The 21,098-nt window shown below is 41.0% G+C and overlaps 1 protein-coding gene across 1 annotated transcript in view; it reads left to right on the top strand.

Moving 5' to 3' along the window:
• Cpa6 (carboxypeptidase A6) overlaps window positions 1-21,098 on the top strand; it is a 323,751-nt gene that overhangs the window by 226,473 nt on the left and 76,180 nt on the right. Inside the window, exons 5-6 of the mRNA XM_032890585.1 lie at window positions 2,244-2,345; window positions 4,543-4,647. Coding sequence (XP_032746476.1) covers window positions 2,244-2,345; window positions 4,543-4,647 — 207 coding nt within the window. The remainder of the gene's footprint in view (window positions 1-2,243; window positions 2,346-4,542; window positions 4,648-21,098) is intronic.

Below are 21,098 nucleotides of genomic sequence, written 5' to 3'. Positions count from 1 at the left end.
GCGCAAGGCCCTGGGTTCGATCCCCAGCTCCGAAAAAAAGAACCAAAAAAAAAAAAAAGAATTAGAGAGAATTGTGAAAACAGAGACTTGGGCTCTGGGAAGGACAGAATAATTTACCCCCCACCCCTCCCCCCCCCGGGGGGCTCATACATTTCATCATTGGCCCTTTTAATGCTAAAAACGAATTATCAAAATAATGGGCCAGAGAGAAGGCTTGGCCAAAAAAAAAGCATTTGCTGCTCTTGCAGAAGGCCAGGATTGTTTGGGTCCCAGCACCTACATGGTGGCTCACAAACATATATAACCCCAGTTCTAGGGAGTCTCGTGCCTTCTTCTGGCCTCCCCAAAAGAATAGGGTGTGATAGCAGAGTGCACACACATGCAGGCAAAGCACACATGCACATAAAATATAACTTTATAGAAGGAAGTAGCAAAATGATTCATATCTTATTTACTTTACCCAAATAAACCCCACAAAGGACATGAGACACATGAACAACTTGGTAGTTGGTGTTACAATCAGGGCTATAAGACCGTAACCAGGAAGCCACAGAAAGAAGAGAGCAGAATGAGCTGTAGTTGGAAGGCAGTTGGAAGGCTGAGGGGCCCAGTAGGCTTCCACACTAGTCACACCCTTGCCAAGTTCAGACCTCCCAACAGCCAGCTCACATCAGTGGCACCCACTGGCCCTCTACACACACTGCCATTCAATCCACAAGGAAGCTCACTGCAGTCTCATCCTGCCACATCACCCCATCTTTACCTGACAGCTTACCATTCCTCACATTTTAGCTAAGACAAGCAAGACACTCTGTTCTGTAGGGCTGCATAGAAGCCTCTGCTCACCAAATCCCAGTGTATCCCAGTGCCCCCTGGCTCTCACAGGTCTCACACTGTAACTGTGGTTAGCTGACACTCTCTGTGCTAATAAACTGCGTGTTCCCTGAGGGCCAAGTGTTTATAATGATCACTTCTATCTCCCCAAAGCATGCAAAGAGAGGCCTCCAATGAGAAAGCTGTTGGTTGGATGTATGAATACGTATATTTTTCCACATTTCCTCCATATTGAACAAAGGAATTCCAGATACAAAGTTAGTAAGAATATACTATATTAACAGTACTTTTGTTCTGTTGAGGATAAATCTCCTTTCAAAATTCCTTTTGCATATTTCCATGTCTTAACCTACTTTTTAAGAAGCATGGAGTTAAATGCAATAAAAGGTTTCAGATAAACTCGCATATGAAAGCATAATTAAGTCCTAGAAAAAAAAATCCAAAAATAGATGTAGCTAGATATGCACATATATGCACACATACATGCATGCCTCCTGCTTGCTGGATTGTGTAAGAATAAAAAAATATGAGTACTCCTTAAGATACACTTACGTATTTGTTTCAGCACCCACCGTCTCACATCATGGAACAGTGGGACACCGCCATGTGACTTCTTGACTGTTTGCAGGACTTTTAAGTCCGAAATGTCACTTGTCTTTCTTACCATCTTATTGATCCATCCCAAATCACCATCTTCTGATAGCAGATACACGTGCAGAGGAATTATCCAGAATATGCCTGCCAGGGGCTCAGCAGAATAAACTCAACTGCGGATGATCCTGCCTTCCTCTGCACTCCGGTTGCTTCTGCTCAGTTCCAAATTACGATAAATGAGACTTCGGGGGCTCTCGAGTCATTTGGAGCACTGTTGTGTGTTTTGTTGTTGTTGTAGTAGCTTTTGTTTTGTCTTGCTTTCCTCTTTAATACCTGAGGGGAAATGAAGATAAGTTGGGATTTTTCAAAAGAAGCCAGAGCACAGTAGATTTTCCATCCAACACTCCACAAAGATCCCAGCGGTGATAGTAAAAGGTGTCTTGTAAAGAGGTAAGGCAAAGAGGGGTTGGGGATTTGGCTCAGTGGTAGAGCGCTTGCCTAGGAAGCGCAAGGTCCTGGGTTCAATCCCAGCCCCGAAAAAAAAAAAAAAAAAAAAAAAAGAGGTAAGGCAAAAAGACCTAGAGTGCTGTCTATGTGTAGAGAAAATAAAATGCCATTAAGTATCCTAAAGAAAAGTAAGAGCAGACAGCGGCGGGATTTCTCTGCCTGTTTTTACTCCCTATGTGTTCTTTGGATTCTGGGAGTCAATGTTGTCTTTTGTCAACTTAGGCGCTCAAAGAGTTCTTGTACCATGGAGGACTCTGACGAGTCTTGTACCGTGGAGGATCTGATGTGTCTTGCTTATCTGCCTTCAGATTCAGAGTTGGATGCACTATCTGAACCAAACTCAACCCAGCCTTGTCCAAGTGTTCTCAATTGGAAGATCGTTTGAAGGAAGGCCGCTCTTGATTATACAGGTGAAAAGAATAAAATGTTACCACAAAATATGTATCCCCTTCTCTCTGACGTGTGGGAGGAAATGAAATTACCTTTCACAGATTCTCATGTCTAACGTCACCTTGCTAACTTAAGGGGAAATTGCCTTAGATTATTGATCCACGTTTCACTGTGGCCTTGGAATGTTCCAGAAGATTCTCATCCTGACAAGCTCAGTTTGTGATGAAAATTGCTTATGAGTTGGTACTACTTAAGATGAACCAATCAGAACTTGATAAATGTGAAGACGTTAATCTTTGTCTCCCTTCATTAATCACTGGCCCTCCAGTTCCCCTCTTCCTCTCAGCTAAGCTTCTAATACATTTACCTGCTTCGATGCCTCTTTCCCTGCCTCGCCTTCAGACTCTGACTGGCTTTCTCCCCAGAACTCCTTTAAAACTCCTCCTGGAGCTTGGTGCTGAGCTCTGTGTTGTGTTTCCCACCGGCTGGCGCTTCCTCCAGGCTCACCCACAGCTTCTCTTCCTTATTCCTGTCAAAGGTTCTGGCCAGTCTCACTCTATTCTCAAGTCTGTTTTCACCCTACAAACTCCATCCCAATGGTCCTGTCTGCCCCACAAAAATCATCCCTGATCTTTCTATCTAGTTTGCAGAGATCCAAATTCATGCAGGACACATTCAACTAGATATTCACAAGAGCTCCTGAGACCTGTCGTGGCCCAACTATCCTTCTGTTTTAGAAATATGTCTCCCTACATTATTTCTCTTCTGTTATAATCCCTCATTTTCAATTCACCACCAAAAATTGACAGTTTATTGAAAGCTTTCTCACCTTCTTCTCTGTCTTCACTGATATTGCCTGAATTTGCCTCTGAATCTGTCCTCCCTGGACTATTTCAACAGTGACCTCAATGCTGAACGTCTACATCAGTACCAATCCTTGACCCACTCATCCTATAACCCATCCTCCATACTGCTAGCCACCAGTGTGAGTTCATCCTCCACTGTGCTGTCAGTGTGAACTCACCCTTCACACTGCTGTCAGTTTGAACCCCTCCTCCACTGTGCTGTCAGTGTGAACTCATCCTCAACTGTGCTGTCAGTGTGAACTCATCCTCAACTGTGCTGTCAGTGTGAACCCCTCCTCCACTGTGCTGTTATGTGAACTTATCCTCTAACCTATCCTTCACACTGCTGTCAGTGTGAGTTTATCCTCTAGCCCATCCTCCACACTGCTGTCAGTGTGAACTTGTAAAGCAAGCACATACTTATGGGGAGAGGAGGAAGGTATGGAGGAAGAGGAAAGAAGGAAGAAGAGAGATCATAGAATATTCGGTGTGGTTTTATCCCTGCTACCAAGGAATGGCCTAAGATTCTTTCCAGCTTTATTTGCTTTCCAAGCAAACTTCCAATCTTGCTTAAATATTCAAGCATGCTTTTATTCCCCAAGAGAATTTGAGAATCATGCCATATCCCCACAGTAATTTATGGACATTCGAGTCATGAAGCTGGTTAGATTATTCGCACATCCGCCCTTCTCACTAGCACGGACATCTTGTGTCTGTTCATCTCTAAATCTCCAGAGCTGAGCCTGATATCTGACACAGAGAGGTACTTCCTGATACTTTAGTCAAGTGAATTAATGAGGGAATGAAAGCAAGAGCCCTTGGGAATATACTGCCAAGTGCTACCTACTAATGTCTGCGCTAGAAATTGGGTTTAAAGTAATATTGACATAGTCAGAGGTATTTGTAATTAGCCCCTTGATTTCACAGATGAAGTTTCGTGTTTCTATTTTGTGATATTTGACTGTAATTTGTCTATAAAGTATATGCTTCAAGAAATAGCCCCTAAAACATTCAGTTTCCTTGGGGTAGGCACAGTAAAGAGGAAAAGAGAAGCAAGCAGGGTTGAGGGAGGGATTTGCTTTTTTACTTAATAGTTATTATGATACTAAAACAGAGCCACTGTACTACTTTAGGAATTGCCCTTCCCCTTCTGTGTTTTTAGTTCTTTGATTGTATTGAGGCAATAAATTTGTTTCTGCATAAGCAAGTCTGGACTTTCAAAGAAGATAGGAAATCTCTTTATCTTATAAATGTGTTACCTACTAAACAAAACCATAGTGAAGAATTGTGCCAAACCCTTATTAAATTATGCTGGTCAATAGATCCAAACATAAAAGCCTGGGTTGGTAACTATGAATCCTCCTGTTTTCAGCTGGGCAGAAAATCACAAGTCTACAAAAGAGCTGTCTGGATAGACTGCGGCATTCATGCAAGAGAATGGATCGGTCCTGCCTTTTGTCAGTGGTTTGTTAAAGAAGTAAGTTAAACCCTTTTCAGACTGTCAGCTCCAACCAGTCAGGAAATCCCTATGTTTTAATTCTGTTCAAGGAACAAAATGGGGATTCTAACACAGAGATACCTAATTGAATGACAATAATATCTTGGTTCTATGGGCTGCTTTCCTGCTTATGAAGCCCTCCAAGGTCCTGGATGAACTTACGTTCACCTCTGTCCTCCTAGGTAGAATCATCTGCCCCCATTAAAAAGAAGCCAGAGTAGGAAGGTGCTGGGGTGAGACTCAGTTAAGAGAGTGCCTGCACCTAGCACACATTAAACCTTGGATCTGACCCCCAAAGTCATATAACCTGGGTATGGTAATACACAGCTACAAACGTAGCACATGGGAGATTTAGGCAAGAGGGTCAGAAGTTCGAGGCCATCCTCTGCAATGTAGAGTGTTCAAGGCCAGTGGAAGATACATGATACTCCATTGAGAGAGAGAGAGAGAGAGAGAGAGAGAGAGAGAGAGAGAGAGAGAGAGACTAAAACAGTGAGGTTCAGAGCGTCTGTGAATTTGAGGCAAATTAGGAGTGAGCCTTAGCAACAGAAGAACAGTGAAAGTCTGAAAATGTAACTTGTGCAGGTCTGCAGCAACTGTCCTATCACATTCAGCTCAGAAAGTTCTCGCTCATTTTAAAATGAGCTCACTATGCTGTACCAGCAAAGAGGTGAAGAAATGGCCGATTGTTCCCTCCTGTGTAAACTCATAGTTTGGAGAACAAGAGATTCCAGTACCTGTCACTGAACGTTCTCCATGTCAGTCTTCTTTTTAAGGTGATGTTGACAGCTAGTGTCTCATAAGAATTTCTCATTTCCAAATGCTTTGTTTTGAATCCTGATTCCACTGAGGTCCCTTCCTGAGCAAGCCAGCATTCCTAGTGAGTTGTATTGTTTGGGGCTTTCTTAAATCCTGACTTATAGAGGTTTTTATTTTTGCGGGGGTAGGGGAATTTCTAAGAGAAAACACATTAATGGTCACAAAAGAGAAGGAGCCTGAAGAAATGGAAGGTTGCTGGTTCTACTCACAGGAAGCTGCTGAGGAAACAAGGCCATTCAACCGTGCTTCTGTCATATTTCACTGTTTTATATGGAAATTATGTGACTTCGAGGACTCCTATAGGCGTTCTAGCATATATTCCAGTGGTGGTTTGAATGTGCGTGGCCTAAGGAGTGGCACTCTTAGGAGGTGTGACCTTGTAGTGGGTGTGGCCTTCTTGGAGGAAGTGTGCCACTGTGGGGGTGGGCTTTGAGGCCGCCCTCCTAGCTGCCTGGAAGATAGTCTAGTCTTCTGTTTTCCTTCGAAACAAGACGTAGAACCCTTGGCTCCTCCAGCGCCATGACTGGATGCTGCCATGCTTCCCACCATAATGTTAATGGACTGGATCTCTGACCCTGTAAGTCAGCCCCAATTATAAATGATGTTCTCTGTAAGAGTTGCCTTGGTCACGGCGTCTCTTCACAGCAATGACACCCAGGAACACTCATGTTTCAGAAGTGTCAAAATGCACTGACTTTTCAACACGTTCCTCTCCGCCATTACCAAATTTCAAAAGAATCCGTAATTTCATAAAATCACAAAACGAACACTACTAACTTTTCATCTTCAAATTATTGAACAATCCACATTCCTTTAAACACCATTTGACCCCACGAAGAACAAATGCAAACATGAACAAGAAATTGTTAACTCTATTAATATATCAAATACTCTGTGTGTTACTTTAACAACAGAATATTTGATGTTTCAAATTTAGGGACAGAAAGGAAAAAGAAAAGATGGTTAAGTATGGAATATCTCTTGTTCACAAAATACGGTCCTGTGTATTATGGAAGGAAATATATATATATATATACATATATATATATATATACACATATATACACATATATACACTATACATATATACATAGACACACACATATATATAATAAATACTATATATATATATTTATCCAAAACATTTCAACTACAGTTGTATCTCAACCCTAAAAACTGCCAGCCCCTCTCAGCTACATCCATTTTCTTCCCTTCTTCTGTGACTCCCATCAGTAGTATTTCCGAGGCCAGAGACCTGTCTCCTGACACAAGCTCAGCATGTAGGATAGCACATAGCACTTAAGAGATAAAGAGCTGCTCTCTCTTCTCTTTCTCTCTCTTTCTTCTCTCTCTTCTCCCTCTCTTCTCCCCCCTTGTCTCCACATCCCAATAAACCTCCACGTGAGAAAAAATAGAGGTAAAGAGTTGTTAATGAATGAGAACATCAAGAATCCCATGTTAATGATGTGTAAAGGTTCAGGCTGTGACCTCAAAAAATATGAATATACCACTTAGATTTCATGCAGAACAAACACAAATAAACCTATATATCCTGAAACCTGGATTCAGTCACCACAGAAAAAAGATACGGTGTGGCTACTGTCAACTGAGTACAGTTGATTTTGGAACAAAAACAAAAAATATCAGTCTGGCTGATAAAGCTCACTTGCCTGGCTTGTGTACAGCCCTGGGCTCAATCCATAGCATCATTAAGCCAAACAAGAAAAGGCAAGAAAAAGAGAGCAATAAGCATCATTCAAGGTCAGGATCCAGCTCCACAAAGAAGATCAGGAAAATGCTTCTCCCTCTTTCACACAGACCACCTCAGCATCTCTGCAACCCTCCCCTCCTTGCTCTCTCTGGTTACTGCTGCCATCTCCCCTCCACCCAGAACTTTCTCCATTTGAAACAGTCAGAAGCAGACAAGAGAAGCTCTAGAAACCATCCACCTAGTGTCTTCTCAGGAGAAACGGGGCCACAGAGGCACAATGGCCATAGAATGGCAGTGACTAGAACAAGTCAATATTTATAGAAGATGCTCAATTAAAGCAAAATATTGCCCTCTGCCTTTGAAACTCCCATTCCCATTGATACTGGTTTGGGGGCAGGAGACACAAGGTTGTCAAAGATTTAAATAGATTAAAGCTCCCAAGCATGACTACATACATTATCTCTTCTGCACTAATTCTCTTCTCTTGTTAAATCCGTGGTGACAGGCCTGGTGGTGCATGCCTGTAATCCCAGCACTTGAGATGCAGAGGTAGGTGGTCTGGGAGTTCAACGCCAGCCTGAGCTACATGAAACTCTGCCAAAAGAAAATAACAAAACCTTGGTGTTTGAAGAATGAGTCACCTGACAGGGATCCAGGCAGTAGCCTCCACAGATCCACTTTCACCCATAGAATATCAGGACTGAATCTCTCTCAATTTATATAATTTCTATGTCCCCTCAAGAAACATCTGTAAACCTCTCTCTACCAGGAGACTTCGAGATGCTATATGTAGTCCTCTCTGTGCTTATACAAGTATAGTCCCCGCTGCACTTGCCTTGTTGCCTTGTAAATGATTTCTTCCCAGAGACACATTCAGGATGCTGAATAAGTCCTCTTTTCTCATATTTTACAAAAATCTGTGAGGGGTTCCAAAAGTCTGACTTCCTGCTATTATTGTTTCCCTTTCTTGGATACATTTTCCTAAAACTCAATATGATATAACAATAGTCATTGATTTCTCCATTTCTGTGGGTCAGCAACCCAAGTGAGCTCAGCTGAATGCCTCTGACTTAGGACCTGCACAGAGCTGCACTTGGGGATGCAGCCATGAAAATGTGTGGAGTAAGAGAGGACTATGCTTCCTAATTCATTCATAGCTATTGAGGATTACATCCCTCTTTGTTTGTCAATTCTAAATACCAGTTCCTTACCACATGTGTCTCTCCCTAAGGTAGCTTGGAACATAGACCTGGTTTCTCCCAGAGTAAATGGGAGAAAGGGGAAGAAAAAGGAGGCCTGAAATAGAAATGAGTCACTTTGAAGTCAAATCTCAAAAGGGGCAGGTTGCCAAATTCTGTCCACTAGAAGAGGGAGACACAAAGTCAAAGCCATACCAAGAGAAAGAGATTACATACAAGGTCTGAGTCCCAAGAGAGAGGTATCAATGAGGCTCACATTTAAGACTGTCTTTCACACTTTAGTGAGATTTACCTGGCAGCCACCCATGCAACCTTTGAATCTTTACTCAAATGTGGACTACAAGAAAGCTTAAATCAACCCTCTGCTCCGCTAGAGCAGAAGATTACAAGGAATGTTAGGTACAACCTGACCTGAGTTATGCAGCCCTAGTAGAAAGTTATTTAACATGTCTGAGGCTTACCAACATGCAGATAATAGTGTTGTCTAACATGCAGAGCTGCTGGGGAGGCTTAATAATGCAATACAACAAAAACCTTAGGATACTTGACAACTGAAAAACATTTTGTAAAGTCAACTCGCTATTATTATTATCAATTTAGCATTTTAAATAACCCACATAAAAGAGAACAATTAAAAAGAAAATCAGCAAGAATATAAAGAAGCTCAACATTACAGAACAAAATGCAGTAGACAATCCCCTAACAATAGCAGAATATATATTCTTTCAAGTGCCTATGGGGTGTGTACTAAAAATGCCTAGGTCAAAAATAATCACCATTGACAACCAATGTAAAGTGATTGATACGATATTGTCAGACTGTGTCATTTTACTATAATGAAACCCATCTAGAAACTGATCAGAGACAATAGGAAGATTTCTAAAAATTGGAAAATTAAGCACAGTTCTAAATAATCCATAGGTTAAAGAAGGAATTTCAAGAGAAAATTTTAAAGATTACATTGAGCCATATGCAAATAAAAGTAGAACATCTCAAAATTTGTGGGGCATGGCCAAGTCGATACTAAAAGGAAAACTTAAAGTACCGAATTCATGACTATTAAAGAAGGAAAGTCTCTAAACAACGGGACCCACAAACACTGAGCAAAATGAGGATGGCAAGTAAACATCAAGGCAAGCAGCAGCAAAGTAACAAAAATCATTGTGTAATGGAATACAGAAAATGACTAGAGAAAATCAATGAAACAAGGAAAAATGACAAATCCTAGTATGGTACTTATTCTCAATTGTCAACCTGGCAAAATCTGGACTCAGCTGAGGGTAGGCCTCTAGCCATGCCTGTGGAGGAGCATCTTGACCAGTTTGCTCAAGTATGGCACTCTTCCTGAAGCTAGAATCACAGACAGTAAATAATGAGAAAGTTGCCTGAGGACTAGCATTCACCTCCCTCTGCTTCCCGACTGCGGATGCTCTGTGACCAGCTGCCTCGAGCTCCTGGTGCCAGGCCCTCCTCCACCATTATTCCCTGAAACCGTGACGCCCAAATAAATTTAGTATTCTTTACGTTGTTTTTGTCAGAGTATTGTATCATAGCAACAAAGAAGTAACTAAGACATCTAGCAAGACAAAGAAAAAAATCAAGACAAATTACCAAAAGTAGGGATGAAATAGCCATACTATAGCCACAATAGATATCAAAAGGATAATAAAAATGAATAATGCCATACACATAAACTTGACAATGTAGAAAAACGGACAATTTAATTGCAAATTACAAAGTGCTGCAAAACACCAGTATAAAATAGGTCATTTTGATTCTAGTAGTCTCTTAGTTTACCTCAGGATTTCAGAGGCCCTAGGAGTTAGTGTAGGACCAGGGTTCTGACTCCAGTTCAGCTCTAGATCTGAGTTTGTGTTTCAGTGGCCCCAGAGGCCACTATAGGCCACAGTTCTGATTCCAGAGATGTCAGAGTCCACTTCAGGACTGAAGTTTTTACTCCATCTTCTTGCCCTGGTGATCACTGTGACTTGATCATGACCCTGAAGACCAGAACACCTTAGCAAACTCAGCTGGAAATCAAGACCAAGCTCTGTCATCTCCACAGCTGAGCTTCGTGCAGACAGCCCTCTAAGCAGACACAGAAAAATGGAACCACCATGGAGAGTCGGAAGAAGGGGAAGCTCAAACGGGATGAGTGTGTAAAGCATGACAAAGAAACACAGCACATCTGAACACAGCCCAGTCCCAACGTTCCTAGAGTGGAACCCAAAACCACAGAGATTGCTGAAATGTCTAAGAATTCAGAATCTTACTCTTTAAAAGATAACCATATAAATGATCCAAGCAGATATAAGAACTAAGGAAATCTGTCCAAGTCTTAATAAGACAGTCACTATGTAAATGAAACAACTAGTAAGTTTGAAGAGAAAAGTTCAAAATTCAAGGAAAATGAAATTATAACAACAAAAATAGAATCAGATGGAAATAATGAAAATGAAAAAAATTGTCTACCAAATAAAAAGTCACATCAGAAAACATCATCAATAGGCAAGATAATGCAAAAGTATAAATTTTATAGATAAAGGACAAATTAGAGACAATAATACATGGACTTCAGTGAAATTGTAACAGAAAAGTTCCCAAGCCCAGAGACAGAAGTCAGTGTGCAAACATAAGAAGCATTTAAGCTTCGAGTAGACTTTACCAGGGAACTTTCATATGACATATAATCATCAAGATGTCACAGATACAATACATAAAGTGGAACAGAAAAAGCATCGACTCATACAAAGGCACAAGTATCAGAATGACCACATGCCTTTCATAGGGACTTTAAGAGACAGAAAAGCATGGAACAATGGATCTCGGGCTCTGAAATGAAACTGCAAGACAAGAATGTGGTACCCAGCAAAGTTGCCTTTCAAATTGACAAAAAGATAACAATATTTTGAAACAACCACAAATTAAGAAATTTCTTGACAACCAAGCAAAAGCCCTGTAGAATTTATTAGAAATATTATGCAGGGAAGGAAGAAGTTTCCTCCACAAGAATATATGACAGCATATATTCCATGAAAAGAAAGGATGAAAGGAACACCAATAATTTAACAAGTGAGAGCATCACACAACAGTTTCTTAGGAAACAGAAAACCCCTTTCAATAATAATGTTTACTATAAATGGGCTTAACTTACTGCTTTTAAAAAAAAACCCTCAAATAACCAACTGGATTTAAAAAAAATAAGAACTATCTGCTTTCTGCAAGAAATATATTTCGCTAACAAAGACATTCAAAGCCTGACCATCAAAAGGTAGAGATCAAACTATCAACCAAACAGAAGCCATAAACAAGCAGACACAGTTATTCTTTTATTTTAAGAGTTATTTATTTATTATACATCAGTACACTGTAGCTGTCTTCAGACACACCAGAAGAGGGCATCAGATCTCATTACAGATGTTTGTGAGCCACCATGTGGTTGCTGGGATTTGAACTCAGGACCTCTGGAAGAGCAGTCATGTAGCTGTAAATATTAAAAAATAAATCTACCATCCCAAGCTAGTGCTGGCTCTGGTGGACCACATGGCATCTGTGGGATACCTTTCATCTTAATCAGCAAATTATCTCTCCCAACTCACCAAGCTCCCAATCTCCATCCCACGCTGCCACCAGCTACTCTCTGAGCCCTGCAGCAATCTCGCCATCCATCTAGTTCCCAAAGGGGGTAGCCAGCAGGCCAGTTTCATACAGAAACCACCTATCTTGTGGCCCTCTTGCCATTCATATTCCCAGCATCCACCTCCCATGGTTATAGTCATAACTCCCAATAACCTGTTAAAATCAAAACTCAATAAGCTTCTAATTTAACAATCAGATTTATATCAGTAAATTCAAATTCCACAAAATGTCTGCACAATAAACACAACCAATTGATAACGATATAAACTGCCCACCTATATAAGACAACTTGTCCTATAAAAATCCATCCCTTATGAACTATTCATAACTACCTATGCCCATTTAAGGCCACGCAGATCTGGGTCATTCTTCTCTGCCTCCAACTTGGTTCTTCTCTTTCTCTTTCTCTTTCTCTTTCTCTTTCTCTTTCTCTTTCTCTTTCTCTTTCTCTTTCTCTTTCTCTTTCTCTTTCTCTTTCTCTTTCTCTTTCTCTTCAAAACTCTGTACCTGCCTTACGTTTTCACTGTGTAATCACAGACCTTGCCTTATCTTGTGCCTGCCTTTCACCTGCATAAAGACACCAATTGACAGAGTCAGTGCTCTTAACCTCGGAGCCATCTCTCCAGCCCAGGCATAGTTATGCTTATACCCAATAAAACATACACCTAATAATGTGTAAAGGTAAAAAAGCCACTATTTGTTCCTAAAAGAAATAATCCATCAAAAAGATATAACAACTATAAACATTAATGCACCAAATTTTGGAGCCACATTTTCAGGAAAGAAACACTATACAACATAAAAGTCATATAGGTGCTGGCACAACAAAAGAAAGAGTTCACTACTTCACTCTCACATTTAGGAAGCTCTTCCAAACTAAAGCTATGATGTTTCAGATAAATTATACCATAGATCAATTGGAGGGGTGTGTGTGTGTGTGTGTGTGTGTGTGTGTGTGTGTGTGTGTGTGTCATATACTACCCAGCAGAAAGAATGTATACCCTTCACAGCAGCTCATGAAACCTTCTCCAAAATTGATGGCATCACAGTTTACAAACCAACCTTTAACAAATACAAAATAATTATAAAATCCCTTGTATCCTATCAGATCCTGACACAATAACAGTAGAAGGAAAGTCAACAACAGAGAAATATTTTCATCATATTTTCATGATAAAAACTCTCAGAGAAAGAGAGAGGAACTTTCAAAACTTTATAAAGAACATTTACCAAACATTCTACTCAACAGTAAACAGCCAAATGCCTTCTTCCAAAAACCAGGAACAAGCCAAGAATGTACACTTTCATCTCTTAATTAACATAGTGTTGGAAGTTCTACCAGGGGCAGTCAGGCAAGAAAAACAAAAAGCATTAAATTAGAAAAAAATTATTTTTGTCTATAAGTGATGTGAATTTCTACATAGAAGATACCAAGGAATCTACAGAAATATTTTGTAGGACAAACAAGTGTATAATTTCAAGTTTGTACAAGATAAAAGCCAAAATTGATTATATTGCCACATGGTAGCAAATGATCCATCAACAATGAGGACTTTGCATATAATATGAACAATAGTTATTGAAAAGAGAGGAGTTAGGTATTTATCTAACATAGATGTGCAGCTATACTGAAGTCAACAGAATGCTGGTCAAATACATGAAAAGACTTCTAGTTAAGTGAAGAGTTTGTCCCACTCATTGACTGGAAAATTCAACATGGTTCTTCCCAAGTTGATAACAAATTTAACACAATTCATATACAATCACAGCAAGATCTTTTTATAGGTAAGAATATTCTAAGGTCTCTAAGCAAAGATGTTCTAGGAAACAAAGATGGAAAAATCATTCTATCAACTTCAAGTCACATCATATACCTATAATAGTCAAGAATATATAGTGTTTATGTAACTGACATGGATAAATAAGATGGAATAAAGAATGTAGAAATCTACCCAACAGTGTTTATTATTTAGCCATAAAAGAGAATGTATATCCCTTGTAGGCAAAATGGACAGATGTTACATCATTACTAAATGCGTTACATTCCTTGTTGCTGTAACAACAAGAAGAACAAATTCCAACCAAAAACACACAAAAGCAATTTGAGGGAATGAGGTTTTCTTCTGGCTCTAGGTTTAAGATGGTACAGTGATGGCCAGACAGGCCAGCAGAGTTAAGGGCAGCTGGAATCCTCACATCTGTAAACACTGGAAAGCGAAGAGAAGGTTGCCATTTTTCCCTTTGTATTCAGTCCAGGATCCTAGCCATGGAACAGTGCCACCTATATTCAGGCTAGGTCTTTCCTGTTTTTGGAAATCTCTTTGGAAACACCCTCATAGACACACTCAGAAATGTGCCTTGTAGGTCATTACAAACCCAGCCAAATTAACAATGAAGACTAGCCATCACAAGCTGTCATGGAACAAAAGCTTTCCTATGGACACACACACACACACACACACACACACACACACACACACCCCTATTCACCCCACATAGGAAACAAGAGATCAAAGTATGATACCACCAAAATCAAATTTGGTGAACCAATGAGGTTTATTGAGGTTACTAACAGAAGCAGAAATGACTCAAAGGCAGCTGCATCACCAAATCCCATCCCAACACAGGTGACAGCTCACAAAAGTTAAAAACATAGAATACAGTGCACAGTCTATAGGCCACTCAAAAGAATGGAGCGTATCCTTTCCAAGGGACTCTATTGACCTAAACGACTTCCAGGCAGTGGCTGGTTTCTGGTTCTTTAGACAGCTGGTCTGGCCTGAGTCCCTTTTGCAGCTTGCACCTGTGGGAATGTCCACACAGAAGGCATATTTGTGTCTCACACTGACAGACATGCTCTTCTTTGCAGTTTGGCTTCTCTGAGAATGACTCTCAATGGTCTTTATTGTGTACCCTTGGGAAGGAAGCCTAGTAAATCTGATGAGTTTCAGGGACTTCCTAAAGCTATTTTGAGTTATTTACCTCCCATCTTAAGAAACTTCCTTGCAGAATAGAATGTTTCAATTTTGGAAGAAACTGCTATACAATAATTCTCCACCCTTTCTTCTCTTACATTCTGTGACTCCTCTCTTCCTCAAGGATCCCTGAGCCTTGGAAGGAACTGACTACAGATATCTACATATGGCTAAGAATCAGGTTACAAGTGCAGTCACTTGTTTTCAGGAGTTTCACCAGTGATTATGAGTTGAGGCTGACAGCAATAGAGATCTACACGCATAAATACAAGTGTCTTGAAGGTAGTTTGACTGGTGGATCACTGGTTCATCTAGGAAAGACATTGCTCCCCATATGGGACCTTTTGTCCTGGCTTATACCTGGTGTGAATTCCCTCTTGTGGAGTGGACCTTAAATCCCATCAGAAAGCTGTCGGTCTGACCCATGCATGATAGCTGAGCCACTATGTCACAAACAGGCATATCCAACCTGGCATGTTGGTATTTCTGCACACAGGGTCCATAATCAAGCAATAATAATGAGTAACAATTCTCCACCAGGAGCCTACAATGGCCCCTTCAGGAACTATGAAAGCCAACTAGCAGGGCATGAGTTTCTAGTTTATTCCCAGCTTAATTTTTCCATATTCTGCAGTCAAAGTGTGGTGTCTTCAGTAAAAGGGTCTTACTATCAGGTTCTGGCATAAAATCAACAGCAGTGGCAATAGACTTTATTGTTTGTCAGGCCTCAGGGTCTTGAGTGGCCAACAATTCCTGAGGAAGTAACAAACCCCTGATCCTGGATTTTCATTCAATAACCTCATCATCTCAGGGTGTGTAGGATGATGTCATTATACAGTGAAGGCAGGTATAGGATAGAACGAAACCTGTCATTGGATGAGAAGGAAGGATTGGTGGGAGAAAAGTTTTAGAGAAGGAGAGGAGACGGGAGTGAAGGAGAAGATGAGAGAGAGGAGCAGCCAAAAGAACATGGAGGCAGATGTTAAGATTCCTCTCTGCACATTTACAGGTTGTTATGAATATTCTTAAGGGATGGATATGTTTAGGGCTTTGTATGTCTAGATGAGCAAATTATATCTTATTGATTGGATCAGAGGTTATTGTGTTGTGTGTTCTTTCATGTGGTGATTTAAGTTCAAAAGAATGTGTGGTGGCTAGATACACTAGCCTCCCACGAAATTGGGATGTACATGTCTGGCATGTTAGCAACCTGCCTTGGGAACTAGATGGGTAGAGAGATTGCTGCCAAGCTCAGAGAGAAGCCATCAGCAGTGTGATATGGGATAGAGCAAAGTGAGTGTGAGGCTTTGCTGACTGAGATGAAGGTATCTACCAGATATCTTGGGTCACTACAGTGCCGGATCTAATGCAGGACAAAAGACAGCATTTATTTTAATTTTACAGCGACAAGCAACAAGGGTGCATCCTTTTCTAACCGTGTAGGGCACCTTCTAGATCTAAACTCTTGAGATAATTGTTTTATCAACCCATTTTTTCTTTTGATTAACCCAGCCCCAGTAAGATTTTATGGTAGCTGGAAATACCTGTTTGTCTTCGGCCCAGTTCTGTACTTCTGTGTTACTCCTGTCACTACTGATTCTCCACAGATAACTATACATAGCACTTAGTAGGATGAGACTCCTAATGGTGGATTTATCTGTTGCTCCCTCACCTAGAAATGCTTGTAAGATATTCGTAGCAGTATCTACATGAGTGAGAGTATAATTTCATCCCTCACTGACAGGCATGGGTCCTCTGAGGGCTATCTGCCAATCTCTCAGGTTGATTTATGTACATATCCTGTCAGGACACCCATTTTTCAAGGCCTGTAAGTGTTGTTTTTATTTCTACAGATGAAAGAATGAAATGAGAGCCATTCCCAAACTGTGTGACTATGTGGCCTGGGCTGAGGCCAGAGCATTTCTTTCTCTGTACTATCCCTAGGCCTAGACCTAGAAACTTCTAGCCTCTGTACAATCAAATTGTACCAGTTGTAAAAGTATCTTTTATTCACCTGATAATTGTCATCTTGTAGGCTTACTGTTGAATATGCTCACCCTTTCTAGTTCTTTCTGAACTCTGGCTGGCTGGTTCAACTCAGCTGTTCTGTCTCAAACTTCTCTCTAAGCTGACTGATTCGATCTGGGTTCTCTCAGATTCTCACTGAATTGTTCTGCTTGATCTCAAACTAACTCTGGCAATTTTGTTCTAATCTTCTGGCTCCTTCTGATTCTCTGGCTTCAACTGCCTCTGCTGACCTGCATGAGCTCATGAATGAACTCAGCTCCACTGCGCTGCTCTCACTGCACTGACTCTCAGAGGACTGACTCTCCCTGTACTGCTCTCAAATAGTTTTTCTCCTGAGAGTTGGGCATGTCCTGTCTCTGACTCATTCTGTCAAATCTGTCTTTGATTCACCACTTTGTCTGCCCCTCGATTAGCCATCTTTGTCTGTAAATTAAAGATATGTACTAAATAATTTCATTAAGGACTAAAGTTATTAAATGTACTAAGGATATGTCTGCATTCCAGTAAGATCACAAAGACCTAGAAAGCTATGTTGCTGGATTAAAATTCTTCTAAAGAGGCCTTAATTGGGAACAGGACTCACACATTTAAATAGCATGCAAAATATAAAAATATGTCATAGTAATGTCATCAGCCTTAGCCATTTCGCAACCTATATTTGTTTCCCTATGATCAGACTTTATTTGGATCCAGTGAGTATCTTCCAAGAATAACAAAGGGCATCTACTTACTGATTTACAGGGGAACTTAATGGACTATAGGATGCCACATAGAAAACAACCAGGGGTTCAGATTCCTGTTGATCTCTGTTATATATTTCCACATTTGTTGTCTCCACAGTGGCCAATCCAGTACCAGTCAGTTCTCCTTTTCCCATTGGTCTATCCATAAAGTAAAACCTCTATATACAAACTAAATGACAATGCAGATTTGGTCACAGACCAAGTCTCTTGAGATTTTGTTTCTATTTTACTACTCTTAGCTCATCCCATTGGCTGTGTTTTCTGTCCCCCTTTTCCAGCCACATGGTGTCTGTGTTGTTTGTATAGCTACAGCTACCCATCTTTGTCTGTCCCATCCTTGTCTGCTGTGCCTGCCACTACCATCTGTGCACCAGGACTCCACAGGCATGAGAGTATCTCTTCCGGTACTTTATCTGACTTAGCTGTTTGTTCAGCTGTTGGGGGATGCTCAACAAATTCGAAGGACTGATCTGAGCAGCATCCATGATGGGTTTGCAGATACCAGGTCTGGTTATAAGTATTGTGCCACCTTTGCATAGTTGCACAGAGTTTGATTCTGTGCTGTACCAGAAAGGGCTTTGATGCCAGAAGAACTTCAATGCAGCCCTTTACTGGAGAAGGTATTTTTGCAGTCACTGTGGTGGAACCAATTATGGACTCCACTTGTTACAATGCTTTATATATTCTTTGCAATTGCTGCTCTAGTACTGTGCATCAAACTTCTTCTCCTTTCCATGATGGAGACTAAATTCCTATCAGAACCGTTTGCTCATCTTGCTCTTGCCATAGTTCCCACCTACACCCTTCTGGACTCCTCATGACTTCTAAAAGGAAGGAGCACTGGGATGGGGAAAGGGGGGAGATGGATGTTTAGCCTGTCCTACAAGGATCTTAGCCTACTCAGAAGTCTCTTGAGCCTTTTTGTTCTAATACCATATAACATTCTTCATCAATACAAAGGGTGAGCAGCACTGGCAAGACAGAATATGAAAATCCACCAATATTTCAAGAGTCCCCAAACTGCTTCTCACTCCTTAATATTTACAGCAGAGGCTGCTGTAGGATTTCATCAATAATATTATATGCATCTTACCAGACTACAATATTCACAAGAGGTTTACAACGGTGTCTGGGCCCTTAAACCTTGAGATTCATTTCCCATTTTTGTTTCTTAAGATGCACCCGTCTCTAATGGCTTTCCAAACTTTTGTAACACTATGTCATCTATATAAGAAAACCTATTACAAAGAATGGACAGAACAAGGCAATGCCCAGTGGTCTCAGGATGTGAAGGAGCTGGGGAGCAGGGTCTCAGGCATCTGTGAGTTTGGTGGGTATGAACAACCCAGGAGACTGTTAGGGCTGACAGCTTGAAATAGTGGTGCTAGCTTACATAGTTTGAGTCAGGAAAGGAGGGGAGGAAAAGGGAAAAGGGGGGCATGCTGCAGTGGGAGCAGAGGCCTCCCAAGCATATCGATTAGATTAGCAGACTTCAGATCACTTGATTTCCAAGAAGCCAGCTGTCTGGCCTACAAACAGAAGCCTAACTGGCTTTATCACAATGCAGCCTTTGTCTCTACAGAGTTGGGTAGGCCCAAGCCTGGTTTGGGTAAGGAGCAGCCCCACTTCTGCCCGTGCTCTCTGAGTAATGTCCAGGAATGGGCAATGCTCTACCATCCCTTATCTGGCTTGGGAACTCACAGCAGCCTGTTACAAACAATGGGAGTTACAAAGATGACCTTGATTAGGTACTCTCAAGGTCCATTGTCACCTGTTCTGAGCAGTGTCAAGTGACCCCAACAACTCTTACATTTTACCCACATCTGCGCCTAAGATGCCAATTGCCAGCTTCTGTCCCCTTCTACCACAGCTATATTGGCTTCTGTACTCCTTGGTAGAGGAACCTGGTAAGGACTTCTCCATTAAATCATTTCCCAGCAGGAAACTCCTGTGGTGGCTTTCTCAGGATAGACGCCCTCATTCCCAATTAATTTGAATTTTTACAAGTTAGAATTTTTAATGGGTGAGGTCGTGCCATTAAGGGCCCTTTCTGTTGTCCCAGTACAGAGTGGAATAGTGTCCTTAGTTGCTCTAATCGTTTTAACAACTACAGATACCTTAGCTACAGCCTCCTTGATTATAACTTCAAGTCCACTAAAGCTTCCTTCCTCATTAACCTGCACATTTTTCATATCTTTCTTCCTTAAATGCTCATGAACCTCAGTAAGCAATAGCCATGCAGTACCTCCATGTTACGCCGCCTTGGAATCTTCTCTACTAAACAACTTGATCCACTACTTTTCATTGAGCTTCACTCAAGTTTTCTGGACACAGACAAAATGCAGTCATATGTTCTGCTAGAATGTAATACAAGTGGCCTGTAGCCTGAGTCCCAGTAGTCATTTTCCCCTCAGAAAACTCATGAGCAGGGTGCTTATGTGCCCATATCTGTACTGTTCTCAACATTCTATTCTTTGCGGCTTTCACAGAAATGTCCCATCAAGTTCTGTTTCTAGCACTTGGCTTTTCTGTAGACCACAAATTCAAACTCTTCCAGCTCCCTCCCACCAATGTAGTTCCAAATGCTTACAAAGCACATGGGCAGGAAGTCCCAATATCCCCGTTTCTCTGCACCAGTTTTTCATGTAGCTACCTTTCTGTGTTACTATGACAACCCTTAACAAAAAGCAACTTAAGAAATGAAGGGTTCATTTGGGTCCATGGCAAAAAAAGGTAGAGTTCTTCATTGTGAGGAAAGAATGGTAGTCCGAAGCAGCAAAAGCTTTATCTGAGTCCACTTATGACTGGGGAAGCCAGGAAACAGAGAGCAGGTTGTACTGTACTCTGTTCCCCTTTCTGTTTAGCCAGAAAGATGGTGCAACTTTCATTCAAGCCAGATCTTCTCTCGATGTTTAAACTTTTCTTGAGATACCCTCACAAAAATGCCCACAGATGTGTGTGTCTCCTAGGTAATTCCAAATCCAGTCAAGTAGACAGTAGCAACCATTATCATGGTGCCAAGTGAATACACCTGACTCAGAAACATAAATCAGATAATTTTTCTCATATGTAGAATCTGGGTGGGGGATAAAATAAAGGCAACTGTATTAGTAACTTTTCTAGAACTATGATAAAATACCATGACCAGTACAACTTATCGAAGGAAGGGTTAATTTGGGGCTCACGGTACCATCACAAAGGGAGTTTGGTAGCAGGCAGATGTGACTGCTGGATCAGCAGCTGAGAGCCCATATCCTAACCCACAAACAAGAAGCAAATTCAAAAGATTCAAGTCTTCAAGCTCTCAAAACCCACC

The sequence above is a fragment of the Rattus rattus genome, chromosome 1 (assembly GCF_011064425.1).
Source record: "Rattus rattus isolate New Zealand chromosome 1, Rrattus_CSIRO_v1, whole genome shotgun sequence".
Lineage (NCBI taxonomy): Eukaryota > Metazoa > Chordata > Mammalia > Rodentia > Muridae > Rattus > Rattus rattus.
This window is presented reverse-complemented; position numbering and strand designations above follow the sequence as displayed.